This window comes from Macadamia integrifolia, chromosome 4 (genome assembly GCF_013358625.1).
Source record: "Macadamia integrifolia cultivar HAES 741 chromosome 4, SCU_Mint_v3, whole genome shotgun sequence".
NCBI classification, from domain to species: domain Eukaryota; kingdom Viridiplantae; phylum Streptophyta; class Magnoliopsida; order Proteales; family Proteaceae; genus Macadamia; species Macadamia integrifolia.
Genome location: NC_056560.1, coordinates 11,199,229 through 11,216,805, shown reverse-complemented (window position 1 = coordinate 11,216,805; position 17,577 = coordinate 11,199,229). Strand labels below are relative to the sequence as shown.

The window sequence follows — 17,577 nt, the reverse complement described above, 5'->3', positions numbered from 1 at the left end:
TTTTTAAAAGGTAAACATTTTTCCTCAATCTTTACTCAACAATAAATCAACACATCAAGGATGTTGCATTAAATTGGTTAAAAGTCTACAAGAATGCCCAGTTTTTCCCCTTTTTTTAGATCTGTTTCTTTTCTAGTCTCTGTAATTCAGCTATATAAATGGGCCCTAGTTTCCTCTACGTCCGTGAATGAAAAAAGAAAGAAGCAATTTCATGTTTCCACAGAGAATGTGTATGAAGGGGAGTGGATCGGTTTTGACTACTCTCAAGTCTCAAGATGTGTTGGCAAAATGCAGAAGGAATCCCAAAAATATGTCTTCAGTCAAGGAATAGCATCAACAAATGAAATATACTTGTGGGGAAATCTCAGAATGGTGTAGCCAATCAGATCCAAGAAAGGATGATTGCTCAATCTTCAATCACATGAAAAACCTTTGGGAAACTATGACCAAGATATTGACAGGATTCCATGGCTCATGATATTGGCCTGTGGTTCAACAGTGATATGTTTTGGAATTGAGAAAATCCAATGACCAGTATCAACTGAATTGAGGTGGATGGTATTGCATTCACAGATATTTGAGATACAAAACAAGTTAAAATGAGGGATTGAAGTTGAATTGAGTAGCCACAGAGGAAGAGGGAGAGTGTGCACAACATAAAACAAATGCTGCTTGTTTTCATAAATCCAACTACTGAAAAGATTCAGGAAAATCTTAGTTGTAAATATTTCAAGCATATGCACTGTATGTTTCTAATTTTTATGATGTATTAGAACTACCATCTGGTCCATCTTATTTCATGACAACTTTATAAGACACAAGCACAACAAAGGAATGGAACAATTGACTGTGTTATGAAAAGGCCTTCCCAGGGCACATAACTCCAACAGTAACATCATAGCCGAACTAGATGATGCTTGGCAATGAACCATATCTAGAATACTCTCCCTATCAAGCTTTTCACTGGGTGAATCATCTTGCTTGTCCAACCTGATTGTGTCGCTGTAAAAAACATCTCGTAATAATGACATCCAATTTGGCGAGCAATTTGATTCCGATTAAGGAGATAGTGGAATGTGAGTTCAGAACTCATTTCCGACCATAATTCACCAATAGGATGAGTGCTATCATTATCTTTAAGCAATTGAAAGAATCTCATATAAAGGAGATAGCAGAAATGTTATTGAAGGAAGCCAGTCTCAAGCTTAACAAGGACAAAGGCATAAAGCTTTAAGTCACACAGAGGCTAATAGAGAAGACCATACAAAAAGGTTATAAGCCTAGCCATGGTGCAAGGCATGTGCGAATAACCATTGATATGATGTTCCAAAAGACTAGCCCGAAAGATAATTGGAAGAGAAATTAGCAAAGGTGATGCAATTATCTTAGACTATGATTCCAGAGGAAATGTGCATGTATTGAAATATACCATGTCTCTAAACATGCTTCCAACTTCAGAAGAGAAAAAGGAGGGAGACGTAGATGATTTCGATCGAAATTTTCAGTAGTCCCTCTGTGACCTGTTGGAAATACTGATCCCCCAACAGTGTTTTGTTGATGATAATTTTCCTCCTCATGGAATTAACAACCGCATGTGTAGTGTGGTACAATCTCCCCCTCCGTTTGTGACTCTAGCTTCTCTTAGCTAACTTGACTGTCACTGTTCAAGTCCTTTTTGTAAACTCTGCTTTTCATAGTGATATTTCTTAAGTTTTTCTTTGAACTCCTGCCGATAGCATATCCAATATGAATCAGCCCATCAGTGATTTAAATCTCAGTTTCAACTTTCAAGTAGTTTTTCTTTTCAGAGGAAAGGCTGTTATGTATGAAAAGGTAGAGGTTGTGAGTTGTGACCACCTCCTCAATCTTTACTCCTTACTGAGCAGCGCGGGACCAGCCCAGACTCCCAGAGAGGCCAAATTTGGTTGTTAATGTGCCGAAAACGATTGAAAAGGGAAATCACCCTTAAATTAATATTGCACATAGCATCCTATTCCTATTTCCAACAAAAGACCAAACAATCGGGAAAACTTTTCTTTCATTGAAGAGTTAATTGGCTTTTTCCCTTTCACCCCTAATCTTTTCTGTTTCTTTTCTGGTCAGCACCTCTTCACCCCTACATAGAAAGTAATATAATCATTAAATACAATACTCATAATAAAAAGACAAAGGAATAGAAGGAAGGAAGAGGAAACTATCATCAAGAGTGGGGAAGGAAGAAAGAAAAGATGGAAAAGTTTAGTTATAGCTATCTATGGCTACTATCTTGTTTCCATGGCAGACCACATAAATGGATAGTCAAAAGTTAAAATTTGATTTGCAACCATAACTGTTTACAGGTATAAATATCTGGTCAGAGGGTATCCAGATCCAAATTCAGATAATCCGGAACATAATCTAACTGGTACAAATAGATATCCATTGAAAAAAATTAAGTGGCTAATGATTTTGAAGATTCAACCGCCTCTAAAGAGTAAGGAAAAGAGGAGCCAAGACAATTGAGACAAAGATTGAGAGCATATCATATCCGTCAGGGAGAGAAATATCTGAGTTACACAAGTTAGGGATATACACAAATAGGCAAAAATGCGGATTCGATTTGCATTTGTATCCATATTCATATCTAGTTAGGGGATATCCGAATCCGATCACATCCAATTTGTTTACATCTCTAGCTATGTGGAAGAATTATATGGTATCTAATTGTTTGACATTTACGGGGATTTTTTTTTCCAGCTTGGTCATGTGCCAAATTCATTTATTTACCATTCTATCTACACTACACGCCATATTAATGGCAGTGTAGAGAACGTATCATCCACATAAGATGTATATATATATATATATATACTAGTAAAAACAAACGTGCAAATACACTTTGGCGGAAGGGGGAGGACCCTAGTTTCTTTGACGACCTTTTAGATATGGCTGTGGTGGTTTAGTTGCACTGCAGTTTACAGACACGCCATCAATGATTCCATTTCAATGCTTCACCTGTGGTTGAATAACACTTGGGAATTTTTTTTTGGAAAGTCATGCTACTGATGTTCAATGGCAGGCAATTAAAGGAAAAAAAGAAGCAATTTCATGTTTCCACAAAGAATGTGTATGAAGAGGAGTGGAACAGTTTTGACTACTCTCAAGTCTCAAGATGTGTTGGCAAAATTCAGAAGGAATCCCAAAAATATGTCTTCAGTCAAGGAATAGCATCAACAAATGAAATATTCTTGTGGGGAAATCTCAAGATGGTGTAGCCAATCAGATCCAAGAAAGGATGATTGCTCAATCTTCAATCCCATGAAAACCCTTTGGGAAACCATGACCAAGATATTGACAGGATTCCATGGCTCATGATATTGCCCTTTAGGTTCAATAGTGCTATGTTATAGAATTGAGAAAATCCGATGAAGAGAAGGAATGGACAAAACGACCCAGTTTCAACTGAATTGAGGTGGATGGTATTGCATTCCCAGATATTTGAGATATAAAACAAGTTAAAATGAGAAATTGAAGTTGAATTGAGCAGTTAAGGGAGAGTGAGCACAACACAAATGCTGCTTATTATTGTAAATCCAAGTACTGACAATATTCAGGAAAATCTTAGATGTAAATATTTCAAGAATATGTACTGAAGATGATCATATATCTCAGGAATATTTATGTTTCTAACTGTTATGATGTAGTAGAACAACCATCTGGTCCATCTCATTTCCTGACAACTTTATAAGACACAAGCACAACAAAAGAATGGAACAATTGAGCCCCTATCAAATATATAAATAAAATCAGTGATTGTGTTATGAAATGGCCTTCGCAGGGCACATAACTCCAACAGTAACATCATAGCCGAACTAGATGATGCTGGGCAATGAACCATATCTAGAATCATGCTCTTTCTACCAAGCTTTTCATTGTATGAATCATCTTACTTGTCCGACCTGAGTTTTTGCAGAAGATCTAACCATTAAACAGATAATGAGATGCTTTTTACAGCCACACAATCAGGCACATCAGACTTCGTGTAAGAGGGAAAATTTATATAAGCCAAAGAGAAACAACTATATGATCCAATCATATAGAAAATCGATTACAAGAAACAATCTACACAAGACATTGGCTCATTACTTATTGTAAGAACAACCCACCTCTGGGACAATTATTACTCATTCCAACATCACAAGCTCAAAGAACTATGAATCAAACTACATCTCTCACTGTTGAATATTAACCTTAGGTTTTTAATTCTTTTTATAAATTTAGACATTTTCTCTCCAACTCATGCTTACCAAGACCCATTGCAGATGTGATCCAGTATTGTTACATCCAACAGCTGTAATGAAAAACATAGACCAATACTCTAGACGACAATGTGTAGGCACAACCTCCACTTGCATCAAGCTGACACTGTATTCTCTATCACCCCTTTGATTTGCTCATGATTTTTGAGTTGGCTGAAATTCCCCTTTTCCTTGAAGAGCTGGGAATGGTGGTGCCTACAGTAAAGCTTGTGCTCATGGGCAACATAGCTAGATGTATTGATCACACAACCTCCATGGCAACACTTGAAACAGGCCTTATGATATGAGTTGCCATCCACCGCTATCTGAAAGAACAGTACTATCAGAAATTAATGACTCCTAATAAGAAGCAAACATTTGGTTGACAACATAATAAAATTGTTAGACCACTCTGAAGTTGAGATTCCATCTTCATCTAGAAATTGCGCATGTCGTGTGTGAATGATGCATTACCACTTGAACATTTTAAATTTTTCATAGGACCTCCTTGATGTCATTTTATGGGTTTGTTGTAGATCTTGTTCCTAAATTACAAGGAAATTATTTCATATTTAGACTACTTTATAGCACTGTGTCCGGCCAGAGAAAAAGAGCATGTCATTACTTTTACTCATCTGGGAGTAGCAGCAGCTCAATCCCCACCATCCATATGCTCAATATGCATATTATCATGTACAGCAGGCTCTGCTTCTTTCTATGCACAACCATTTGGTTCCTTTTTCATATTGGCATTTTTTGAAGAAATGACATTAATTTCATAATTAAGGAACTAATAAAGCTTTATTTATCTGCAAAAATTTCCATGTGCTATTTGAAATCACATTCGAATATAGACAGCTAGAAAGTTCAAAACTTTATCACCATGTGCTACAGATGTTGACATTAAGGGTTCATATGAAATAAAAGGAATCTGCCTTCATCTACTCTGATGTGGTTTTAAAGAGTTCATTCTTTCCGCCTTTCCAGTAGATGGTTATTTCCATCCAAGCCAATTGAATGGATCATAAACTAATACATGCTCGATAAAAACAGGGGAAATTTTATCCCCTTCATTAATGTCAAAACATCAATTTGAGCCAGATAACTGTAGGGTTATGGTTCTAATGAGTGCCATGAACTTGTTGGCAGACACAATGATTCTAAAATTCATTGTTAAGATATTAACCACAGGTGAGAAGAATGAATATGTAACAAAAGAGAATATTAAACAAAAAAATATTTATATATATATATATATGATTATACATTACTTAATGGTACAACACTAACTTGTCACATGCAACTATGCATGAAAGCAAGGAATAGACACTGGTTAGTGGACCGATATCAATTCTTTGCTCAGAATCTAAAATATGTATGACAATTTTGCGGAAATAGTCTGCATTCAGAGGAATATTTTCTATCAGTCAAGAAGAAAGAGTAAAGTCTACCTTCTCAATTGGGTAGACTGTTTTTTTGCAAGCCACACACTTGTCTTGAGTTCCCCCAAACAAACTTGAAACTCTGTTGTTGGGATGTGCCTGTGCAGTTATAGCCCAGAAAAACAAACCAACTCAACAAAAGTATCACAAACCTTAAGCATACCCGTATATGTATTATAAGAACATTGAAGTTCTACATAAAATTTTACTATCTAAATGAAAATATTATCAAACTCAATAAACTTTACCGGTTCAAAAGATCTGGGAATTTTTGGAGCACCTACATGAAGAAATAATGAAAGATGGAATATGTTAATAGAATTGGTTAGGAGATGAATAGTATGACTGACTGCAAGAAACTAATTAACAGCTAAGCAACCACCTTCAAAACTTTTATCCAAACTCCCAGTCATCTTAAAGAGTTGGTCAAAGTGAGGCTTGCAATACAGGACACCCTCAAAGGAGGAATAGTTACTAAGCTGCAAAGACCAGCATCAAATTATTAGGAAAACATTAAGGAATGGATGAAACACTCACAGAATAATGCTCATCCAATTGAAGGAAAAATAGCACTTCATATCATAAATGAGGAGAAATATTTCATAAAAGCATTGATAGAAAAAGAAATTTTCTATGTAAATGCGAAGTGAATGAAAGCATGTTTATTCATAAAACAAATACACAAAAGTGCCAAATGGGGAAAAAAGGAAGCCAGCCATTAGACATGCTCAAGTTAGAACATATACATAAGCCATGCTTGCAATCATTCATTCAATCACCGCATATACCAAGAAACCTTTTCCCAGATTGCTCAAGTTTTCACTAACAGTCTAGTTATGTTTGTCAAGAGGTTGTCTTTTGTAGTCCTCTCTTAAAAGTTTATATTCCTGTCAGTTTTTGTTGTTAAAGTTTGTGATAAGGATTTCCTTCTATAAGTACAATTAGTGTGAAAAATGTTGAAACATCATTCCCACTTTTTAATTATTCAAAGTGGAAATTTCTCTGTCACTTGCTTGACCATCTCATGACAGATGCAACTTAGTATCCTAATTCTCAATAATAGAAAACAAAGGGCTTATTCCTGATCAAATCCTGATTTTTTTCTTATATTCATGATATACGAGAAGCTTGAGTTGACCATCAACATTTCTTTTATGAGTTCTTAGAATTTAACCATTTTCAGAAATTCATATCCCTTGAGATAAAAAAATTCTGTAACAATCCTGTCCGAACCAATGAGAGAATGTTGAACATGTAACACAAAAAACTATTGCTCCACAAGTTTTACCGAAGGACCCATCGACAGGCAAGAATCATATCATAGGGTATGTAGGCACAATACAGTTACAGGGCTCAAAATCCCAAAGTGAACACAACAACCCACATGCAGAGATCAGTCAACTGAATTCCATGTGAAGCGAAGGAAAAATCAGGAAAGGTCCAAACCGATTTTTATGTAAAAGAAGATTAAAAAAAGCCATGATCAGAAAAACAAAATCCAATTTCCATATGTGATTGGGTTGGAAAAAAATCCTAGAAGCCAATAAACAATTTCAAAATAGGGAGAGAGCTAAACATCAAGAAAATTTGTATGTTAGAGAAATGGAAGGAAAGAAGTGAATCCTGTTTTTCGCTTTAGTTTTTTAAATTTCATTCTTTTTAAGGATCAAAGAAAATATGACATTTTTGGGATTATATCAGAACAATCAAGAGCAAAGCCCATATAGAATCTTGAAAACAGAGGATAAAAGTTAGAAGGCTTGAAAAGGCAAACAAATTAGATTGTCTATTTTGAGAAAAAGATGGAATAAATCAGGAGCATCATCAAAGTATAGAAGATTAGAATAGCCGATCAAAATCAGAAGTTGCAGAATAATTCATAAAAGGAAAACAGGTTGGAGGATGTCATTGAACAACCCCCCCACCCCCAAAAAAAAAAAAAGAAGAGAGAGAGAGAGACAGAAGAAGAAGAAATAGGAAAAACTTCTATTAAGAATCACCAATTGTTGAGTACGAAACATTCTACCTTGAGGGTGCCCTTACAGTGGTGGCACCGGAAGCAAGACTTGTGATAAACCTTGCTATCAGCTCTGTGCTGATCCACCAAGTAAACCGTCTTCTCGCAGGCCTTGCATTTCTCAGTAGTTCCTCCAAATGTCACCATTTCTGGATCTCTCTCTTTCCTTCTATCAATCAAGTATCAAGAAGAAGAACCCAGATGAGATGAGAGAAACCCAAGTCTCAAACCAGATTTATAGTTTCAACTTACTGATTTTCACACGAACAAAGATGAAATACAGAGATAGGCAATGAGAAAAAAAACCAGAAACCAGATGATGTTGAGGAGGAGACTATTGTCTCTCTCACACAAACATAGAGTTTCTCAGAACTCGCAGAAGTCTACATATAAAGATGAAATTTGAGTTTTCAAAGTCTGCCTTTGTTGATAAAATACTAAACTGCTCAAGACCCAACTGTAATAAGAATATTAGAAAAGCATAAGCTGAGACTCTGAGTGGGTTAGTCAAAGTTACCATTCCAGAATTCAGAAAAGAAGGTGAAAGAACATTTAGTAGATAGAAATCAAACGATTCCCGTCTTCGTTTTTGATCCGTTGAAACCTTTAAATTTCAAATTCATTACGGGGTAGGTGCAATTGCCATAGATCTTTAAGGGTTGGACGAAAAATCTTAGGGATATTTATGTAATCTTCATGAAAGATTTAAAAGACCAGAAAAAGATGAAGAAGGGGTTGGATAGATAAATGGAGTTCAAAAACTCTGAAGAATTTGAAAAGATACAAGAAATCTTTCTGTTAAAAGCGAATCAGCTTGGTCGGATTCATGGTTTCAAGTACTGGTATCGACATATGTGTAATATCGTGATGAAAAGCCTGTTTTATGTTTTATTGGTAGGAAAACTGTCTGGGCATTCCTATGTCAGACACACAGGGTTTTTTTTTTTTTTTTTTTTTTAATGAATAATATAGTAAAATTTGACCGATTCATATTAATATAGAACGATTCGACTCAACCGATTGACACCATAGGTTAGATTGAACAATTTTGCCTCTCAAAGGTTGATAATAAGCTATTTTTACCATTTTATCTTCCTCTGGTCTGTTACCATCAATACATTATCGGTCATATTAAATAAGGAAAATTACAAAATTAAGGTACACAATGTTTATTGAAACTACACCTAAGGTGTCTCATTTTTATTTATTTTTTTGATGATGATGGTATCGCATATAATATGTTATGTTTGAGGTATTTTTTTTTTTCATATTTTCAAATGTCTACCTCATCATCAACTCTAGAAATTTCTTCCCACCAATAGGGAGATGGTTTGACTTGAAAAAATGATAAGGTTTGATTGACTCTCTCTCCCATGTTATGTGAGGTAATCAAACTTAATTTTTCTAAATGTTAGGTATCTATGTGTGATTAAACCTAATAAAACATAACGGTTCACAAAATATAAACTACAGGTTCAATCCAAAAACTTCGACCATAAGGTGGAGATAACCTAAACGGAATACAAAAGCTATCGTAGATGACTAATGAAGGACTATACTTCTATAATTCACAACATCTTGACAAGAATCTTTTTCATATATACTGTGATTTGACTCTATGATTTAGGCTAATGAAATAGTAAATGTAAATCTCATGATTAATTCTCATCATCTATTTATGAAGGTTCAAAATATCTTTCTTCGATCAAATAAAAAATACATGTATTGTGGGTGAAAGAAAACTTGGTCTGACTAAATTTTATTGTATTTGAATGCATGACAGTGATGCTTTTGTGTCCTCATTGAGACTCATGACTCAGGAATGGTTTTTTTTTTTATTATATATCCTAAAAAAAGTCTTTTTATTTCTTTTGGTACATAAAAAAAAAGGTCATTTAAAATTAAGTGTTGAACCCTTCTAGATGAGACTACGCCTTATGATATTATAAATTTTAAAAAAGAAAAAAAAAACAATTTTTTTAGGTAAGAAAAAGCATTCCTATTATATTAATGAACAAAGCACAAATGTGAGAATATTATACCATTATTCCTTATGATATTAGGAAGATGAAGATGGATTTGTTTTCATTCCAGTTGGCAAACCAAATGCCACTAATCAAAAACTTAAACAATTGATCATCAACATTGTCAATTCTATTTTCAAAGGCTTAAACTCATATCCTTCCTGGTTTCAATACAATGGGGAAGCATTACCTTCCTTCTATTTAGTTTTTGTTTCTTTTTTAAGGGAATGGTTACTTCCATGCCTCTTGAGTCTTGTCTAGTTGCAGACTGGAGATTCTCTTTTGGAATTTCCAAATAGATACAAGAATGCCAACTCATGGAAAGATATCATATGGGTGCAGAACCAAACTCATCTGCTTCCATTAAGGCGCTAAGGATTCATGGAACACCAAACACAAATTATAAAAGGGATTGAATGTGTTATCCGACATGGAAACACGATTAAATGATGCTATTTATTTATTTATTTTTAATCTGAATATTATCTGGGATCCGGAATAGCCCCTAGAATTATATTAAAGATGAATTTGATAATAAAAAAAATAATGGACATAACCCGTCTTACCCTAACCCAAAAGAGACAATTTAGTCTCTCACTCTAAAAAATCATAAGAAGACAATGCTATTTGTCCACATTTAACTACTCTTATTTTTTATTTGAAAAAAAATATATGCCCTTATTTGATTTGGTATCATCTTTATTTTTTATTTTTATTCACAAAAACAGTTTAGATTACATTTGGTATCATTTATGGAGCTTATTTTTATTTGAAAAAAAAAATAAAATTGATAAAACACAAAAACCAAAAAGAGATCAAGAGTCATTTATGTGTTTTGACCAAAATTGATTTTCAATATTTTTGCGATGAACTTTAATGAGCGAGTGGTTAATGTCCCAATATGGAGGGATTAAAGTAGTCATTTGTTTTTTAAATATAAATTCAAGTCCCTTGCCCCCTCTTTTTCAGTCAAAAGTGGAGAAAGAGAGTTATAAGGAAGATGGGTGAAGGGAACATTTTTTCACCAATTTTTTCAAAAAACGATTTTGCACATAGGGATACCAAACTATTTCTCATAAAAAAATATTTTTCTCAAGTAGTTACCAAAAAACATAAAAATGATTTTCATCAATGATATATTTTTTTTAATTGATAAATTGAAAAAGAAAAATGATACCAAAGAGAATGTTAGTCTACCTATTCTTAAGTTATAAAAATGGAATCTTTTGGTTTCTTTTCTATCTTCATACATATACAAGGGAGGGGGGGGGGAGTTTGTTCTTAATTAGTTGGGTTCCTCTCCTCCTCATCTCACACCATCCATGGGGTGTGGTGATGATATGAGAATATGTGTTGTAAATATTTCAAGCATATATGCAAAGATGATCATATCTCTCAGGCATATTATGTTTGACTTTTTTTTTTTTTTTGGTAGATTTTATGTTCCTGACTTGATGTATTAGAACTACCATCTAGTCCATCTCATTTTGTGACAGTTTTATAAGTCACAAAGTCAGGCACATCAGACTGTTTAAGAGGGAAAATTTATAAAAGCCAAAGGGAAACAAATAGATGATCCAACCAGCACATTTATGGATAACTACATCATATAGAAAATCAATTCCAAGAAAGACAGTCTACATAAGACATTGGATCATTACTTACTCCAACATCACAAGCTCAAAGAACTATAAATCAAACTATATCCTCATTCCTAGCAAGCAAAAAACACAACTACATCCTCACTGTTGAAACAAGCCTTATGGTATTGAACAATACTCTAGACGACAGTGTGTAGGCTCCCACGTGCATCAAGCTAACACTGTGTTTTCTGTCACCTCCTTCACAATTTTCATTATATTTTTTCGTTGGCCGACTTTCCCCTTCTCTTTCTCTTTCTCCTTCTCTTTCTCCTTCCCCTTGAAGAGCTGGGAATGGTGGTGATTACAATAAAGTTTGTCCTCATGGAGAACATAATTAAATAGATTGATCCCACATCCTCCACGGCAACCCTTGAAACAAGCCTTATGGTATGATCTGCCACTAGCTTTTATCTGAAAGAACAGCACTATCAGAAATTCATGACTCGGAATAAGAATAAACATTTGGTTGACAACATAATTAAATTGTTAGATCAATCTGAAGTTGAGATTCCATCTTCTTCTAGAAAATGTGCATATATCTCGTGTGTGAATGGTAGCGTAGTTGGTGAAGCAATGAACTTGGTATGAGCTGTAAAATCAAACGTCTTAAGTTCGACTTTCACTAGGCACACCTTGGGCCACTTGCACGGGGTGTTTAGTGTTTTTCACTTCTTTTAGTGAAAGTTGAATGGCTAGCAAAAAAAGTGTGATGCATTACAATGCAAAAACTAAAATATATATGATGATTATTAAAGAAATAGTCTACATTTAGGTAAATGTTTTCTATGAGACAAGTATGAGACAAGAAGAAAGAGTAAGTTTACCTTTTGATATGGGTAGATTGGTTTTTCGCACACCATACACTTGGGATGTGTCTGTGCAGTTATAAACAAGAAAACAAACCAACTCAAACAAATGTATTACAAACCTTAAGCATATCCATATATGTAATATACAAACATTCAAGTTCTACATAAAGTTTTATTGTCTAAATGAAATATTATCAAACTTGACAAACTTTACCAGTTTTTAAGCTCTAAGCAGATCTGTTGAGCCTCCTGCAAGAAGAAATAATAAAATATGGAAAAAGGTTAATAGAATTGGCTAGGGCTCTCTTTGGTATCATTTTTCTTTTTAATTTTTATTCACAAAAATAGTTTTCGTTGCATTTGGTATCATTTATGGAGCTTGTTTCTATTTATAAAAAATTGAAAAAATACAAAAACAAAAAAGAGATCATGTTTCTATTTATAAAAAATTGAAAAAATACAAAAACAAAAAAGAGATCAAGAGTCATTTATGTGTTTTGGTCGAAATTGATTTTTAGTTATTTTTGCACTGAACTTGACTGAGCACATGCTTAAAGTCTCAATATAGAGAGGTAAAACAATTATTTGTTTTATAATTAGAAATCCAAGCCCCTTGCCCCCTCTTCTTCGGTCCAAAGTGGAGAAAGATGGATGAAGAGATGTTCTCTTCACCCATTTCTTCAAAAAAAATATTTTGCACATAATGATACCAAATTATTTCTCACCAAAAAACCATTTTTGTTAAGTAGTTACCAAACCATTTTTATGTTTTAATAAAAAATGATTTTCATTAATGATTTTCGTTAAATAAGTAGAAATCAAAAAGAAAAATGATACCAAAGAGGGCCTAGGAGATGAATAGTATATTTAGTGAAAGAAACTAATTAACTGCCAATCATCTTAAAGGGTTGGTGAAAGTGGGGATACTTGGAGGCTTGCAACGTAGGAGACCTCGCTCAACGAAGCAATAGTAATTAAAACTAGGCTGCAATTACCACCATCAAATTATTAGGAAAATGTGAAGGAAAAACTCAAACACACACAGGCAATAGTTAGTTTTTGTGGTTAAAATTTGTGATAAGGATTTCCTTCCACAAGTGCAATTAATGTGAAAAATGTTGAAACGCCTAATAAGTCAAATATTACGAGTGTGGATCAAGTTCTTGTACGAAAACCATTATCATACAGATTGATCAATACAAATGAAATCCACCACAAAGTTAATTGTTGGATAAATTCCATCTGTGTGAATCAGTTCTATACGAAAATGATTCTCGTACAAAGACTTGATCCGCTTTAAAGTATTATCATATTTTAATTATCCAAAGTGAGACTTTCTGTGTCACTTGCTTGACCATCTCATGAGAGATGCAACTTAGTATCCTAATTCTCATATCTCAATAATAGAAAATAAAAAGGCTTATCCTGATTTGTGTTTTTGTTTTTGTTTTTTTTTAATGAGTTGCTAGATTATCAGGAAATCATGGGATAACAAATTCTGTAATATTCCTGTCTGAACCAATTAGAGAAAGTTGAACATGGAACACAAGAAACCACTACTGCTCAACATGTTTTACCAAAGAACCCCATCAAAAAGCAAGAATCATATCATAGGGTATGTAGTTTTTTTTTTTTTTTTGGGTAAATATCATACGGTATGTAGTTGTAGGCACGATATAGGTACAGGTCTCAAAATCCCTAAGTGAGCCCAACAACTAATTGAGTCAATGGGCCGGGTTAGGCCTCTTAACTTAAGCCAAGCCCAGCCCATCTCTAGGTCAGGGCTGGGATATCTCAGCCCAGGCCCAATCTTGCTGGGCTTTACATAACTTAGTCCAACCTTGATGGATCCTGATTGGTCTGGGCTTAGCCCAGCCCATCCCAACCCAGCCCAGTACTATTGCTTACTTAGTTGCTTGATCTTGATTCATTGCAAAGGCCAAAGACCAAGGTTTTCATATGTATGTAAATTGTGGAAAACGAAGACTTTTTGCAGACATTTTTCTATAGGCTACATTTGGTTGCAATGGGAATTTAAAGGGACGGGAAGTGATTTTACCAAAAAAAAGGGACGGGAAGTGAAATTTTCATACTTTATAAAGAAATGTTTATAATCGTTACCCCATATGATTGTATAAATTGCTTAATTTTTTTTATCCATATTTAGTGATAATAGATTTTACATGTAATTTATATTTTATATATTATAACAAAGGGTTTTGGATGTAACGTAAAATGAAATTTTATAATCAAATATGAAATGATTTGAAGTTAATGTTAAAATCACAGGGGTAATGATTACATATATTTCTTTTTTAAGTATGAAAACTTCACTTCCCTTCCTTTAATTACCCTTACAAACATAGCCATAAAAGTACTCATTTATAATTATTAATATATTTGTTCTATTATGTATTTAATATACAAGGTTGGGTCAGATTGGATTGAGACCTCAAGTCAGGCCTAGCCCAACTCAACCTTGGGCCTAAAATTTTCAACCCCTAGCCCTCCCTATTAGCTGAAATCTCAGCCCATCAGCCCAAGCCCTAGAGATCGGTCAACTGAATTCCATGTGAAGCAAAGGAAAAAATCTGGAAAAGGACCAATAGAAACCAATTTCCATATTTGATTGAATAAAAATATAATAAAAACGGGAAAAGGAATCATATTTTTTTGCTTTTAGTTTTTTAAATTTCATTCTTGGACCAAGAAAATATGATATATTTGGGATTATACCAAATTAATCATGAGCAAAGCCAGTATATAATCTTGAAAACAGAGAAAAAAAATTTGAAGGCTTGAAAAGACAAACAAATTAGATAGGATGAAATAAATCAGGAGCAGCATCAAAGTATGGAAGATTAGACTAGCCGAACACAAGAACACAAATCAGAAGTTGCAGAATATATAATTGGTAAAAGAGAAACAGTTGGAAGGGTCATCAATCGTTGAGTTGCAAGGTGGCACCGGAAGCAAGTCTTGTGATAGACCTTGCTTTCAACTGTGAGCTTATCCTTCAAGAGAACTACCTTGTCGCAGACCTTGCATTTGGGGCCATGCACGGCATTTCTTCCAAATGCCGCCATTTTGGATCTCTCTTTCCTTCTATTAATCAAGTATCAAAAAGAAGAACCCAGATGAGATGAGAGAAACCCAAGTCTCAATACCAGATTTATAGTTACAACTTAACACAAACTAGTATGAAAGACATCTCTCTCTCTCTCTCTCTCTCTCACACACACACACAAGCACAGTTTCCCAGAACTCGCACAAGTCTACATATAATAATTGACAGTTGAGTTTTCAAAGTCTGCCTTTTGTTGATAAAATACTAAACTGCTCATGACCCAATTGTAATAAGAATATTAGAAAAGCATAAGCTGCGACTCTCAGTGGGTTAGTCAAAGTTAGCATTCCAGAATTCAGAAAGCCGGTGAAAGAACATTTAGGGCCCGTTTGGTATTGTTTTAAAAAAACGTTTATGGAATTTTTTCATTATATTGGAACGAAAAAACAGAATCTTCTATTTGGTGCACTTATGGTCTGTTTATGTTTTTTTGGAACAAAAAATGAAAAAAAAAAAAAAAAAAAAACACAATTTTTGTACTTTTTTCTTGGGTTAAGAATTTCTCTTTGCACTTAATATGTCTTCACCTAAGAGAAGATTCAGCTTTTGAAATTCAAAATTTCTCTTGGGAATTGTGAAGTTTTTTTTAGTTTTCAAAAAAAATATCTTGCAAAAAACACAAGAAAACATGAGAAAATATGAAAACATAATAAAGACAAAAAATGAATGATTACCCAATGATTTCCTATGTGTCAATCTCTTTTCTAAAATTCAAAATTTTTTTGAAATTTTTCTTTTCTTTTCTTCTCTTGGTTACTAAACATACATATTCTTTTTATTTTCTCACCATTTCATTTCATTTCTTTTCTTTTTTAGATTCTTTTTTCTTTTCTTTTCTTCTCTTGGCTGCCAAACATAGCCCTAGAGATCGGTCAAGTGAATTCCATGTGAAGCAAAGGAAAATTTTGGAAAAGGACCAATAGAAACCAATTTCCATATTTGATTGAATAAAAATATAATAAAAACGGGAAAAGGAATCATATTTTTTTGCTTTTAGTTTTTAAAATCTCATTCTTTTAAGGACCAAGAAAATATGATATATTTGGGATTATACCAAATTAATCATGAGCAAAGCCAGTATATAATCTTGAAAACAGAGAAAAAAAAATTTGAAGGCTTGAAAAGACAAACAAATTAGATAGGTTGAAATAAATCAGGAGCAGCATCAAAATATGGAAGATTAGACTAGCCGAACAGAAGAACACAAATCAGAAGTTGCAGAATATATAATTGGTAAAAGAGAAACAGTTGGAAGGATCATCAATCGTTGAGTTGCAAGGTGGCAGCGGAAGCAAGTCTTGTGATAGACCTTGCTTTCAACTGTGAGCTTATCCTTCAAGAGAACTACCTTGTCGCAGACCTTGCATTTGGGGCCATGCACGGCATTTCTTCCAAATGCCGCCATTTTGGATCTCTCTTTCCTTCTATTAATCAAGTATCAAAAAGAAGAACCCAGATGAGATGAGAGAAACCCAAGTCTCAATACCGGATTTATAGTTACAACTTAACACAAACTAGTATGGAAGACATCTCTCTCTCTCTCACACACACACACACACACACACAAGCACAGTTTCCCAGAACTCGCACAAATCTACATATAATAAGTGACAGTTGAGTTTTCAAAGTCTGCCTTTTGTTGATGAAATACTAAACTGCTCATGACCCAATTGTAATAAGAATATTAGAAAAGCATAAGCTGCGACTCTCAGTGGGTTAGTCAAAATTACCATTCCAGAATTCAGAAAAGCCGGTGAAAGAACATTTAGTAGATAGGCATATTAGAATATTAATATACCATATTTAATTTTTGTTGTTGAGTTTTTAAATGATCTTTGTAACACAAGCTTTTAAGAATCTTATGAGGAAATATATTAGCAAAATAGGTGGGTTAAATCGTGTCACTTAACACTCTTCTTAAGACTGTAGATACCGTCAATGGTACAATTGAGTAAATTATATTTCAGCCTTTAAGATGAAACAATTCAATGGCCCCCTAGTAGTTATTATGCACTCAATTGCTATACCTCATTGGAGTAATCCAACATTATGCTCAAATTAAAAATAAAAAACTTAAAAAAAGTTTAAATAGAGACACTAAGAGCCCGTTTGGTATCGTTTTTGTTCCAGAAATACCGTTTCGTGCCAAAAACAAAAATTTCAGTTTTTGTGTCAAAATGCAGTTTTTAAACTAAAAAATGGTGTTTCAAAATTTCAGATTTTTATTGGGAACTTTTT

General features: G+C 33.9%; 1 protein-coding gene across 5 annotated transcripts; it reads right to left on the bottom strand.

Moving 5' to 3' along the window:
* Window positions 1-4,016: 4,016 nt before the first annotated feature.
* LOC122075677 (LIM domain-containing protein WLIM1-like) lies at window positions 4,017-8,499 on the bottom strand. Of its 5 annotated transcripts, none has more exons than XM_042640802.1 (6): window positions 8,254-8,499; window positions 7,746-7,905; window positions 6,102-6,198; window positions 5,968-5,999; window positions 5,729-5,818; window positions 4,017-4,603 (listed from the first exon to the last, which is right to left on the bottom strand). In XM_042640802.1, exons 2-6 carry the CDS (start codon window positions 7,881-7,883, stop codon window positions 4,394-4,396), a joined length of 567 nt encoding a protein of 188 aa, XP_042496736.1. In that variant the 5' UTR covers window positions 7,884-7,905; window positions 8,254-8,499; the 3' UTR covers window positions 4,017-4,393. The 5 variants fall into 5 exon arrangements, with proteins under 5 accessions (XP_042496736.1, XP_042496737.1, XP_042496735.1 ...); XM_042640803.1 differs by having other exon boundaries at window positions 7,746-7,902; XM_042640801.1 differs by lacking the exon at window positions 8,254-8,499 and adding an exon at window positions 7,989-8,247.
* Between the last annotated feature and the right edge of the window lie 9,078 nt (window positions 8,500-17,577).

Coding starts and splice junctions, on each gene's coding strand:
- LOC122075677 (XM_042640802.1), bottom strand. CDS start 7,883: ATGGTGACATTTGGAGGAACTACTGAGAAATGCAAGGCCTGCGAGAAG. Junction 5,819..5,967: donor TTCCCAGATCTTTTGAACCG/GTAAAGTTTATT, acceptor ATAACTGCACAG/GCACATCCCAACAACAGAGT. Junction 4,604..5,728: donor CAGTCTACCCAATTGAGAAG/GTAGACTTTACT, acceptor CTGTTCTTTCAG/ATAGCGGTGGATGGCAACTC.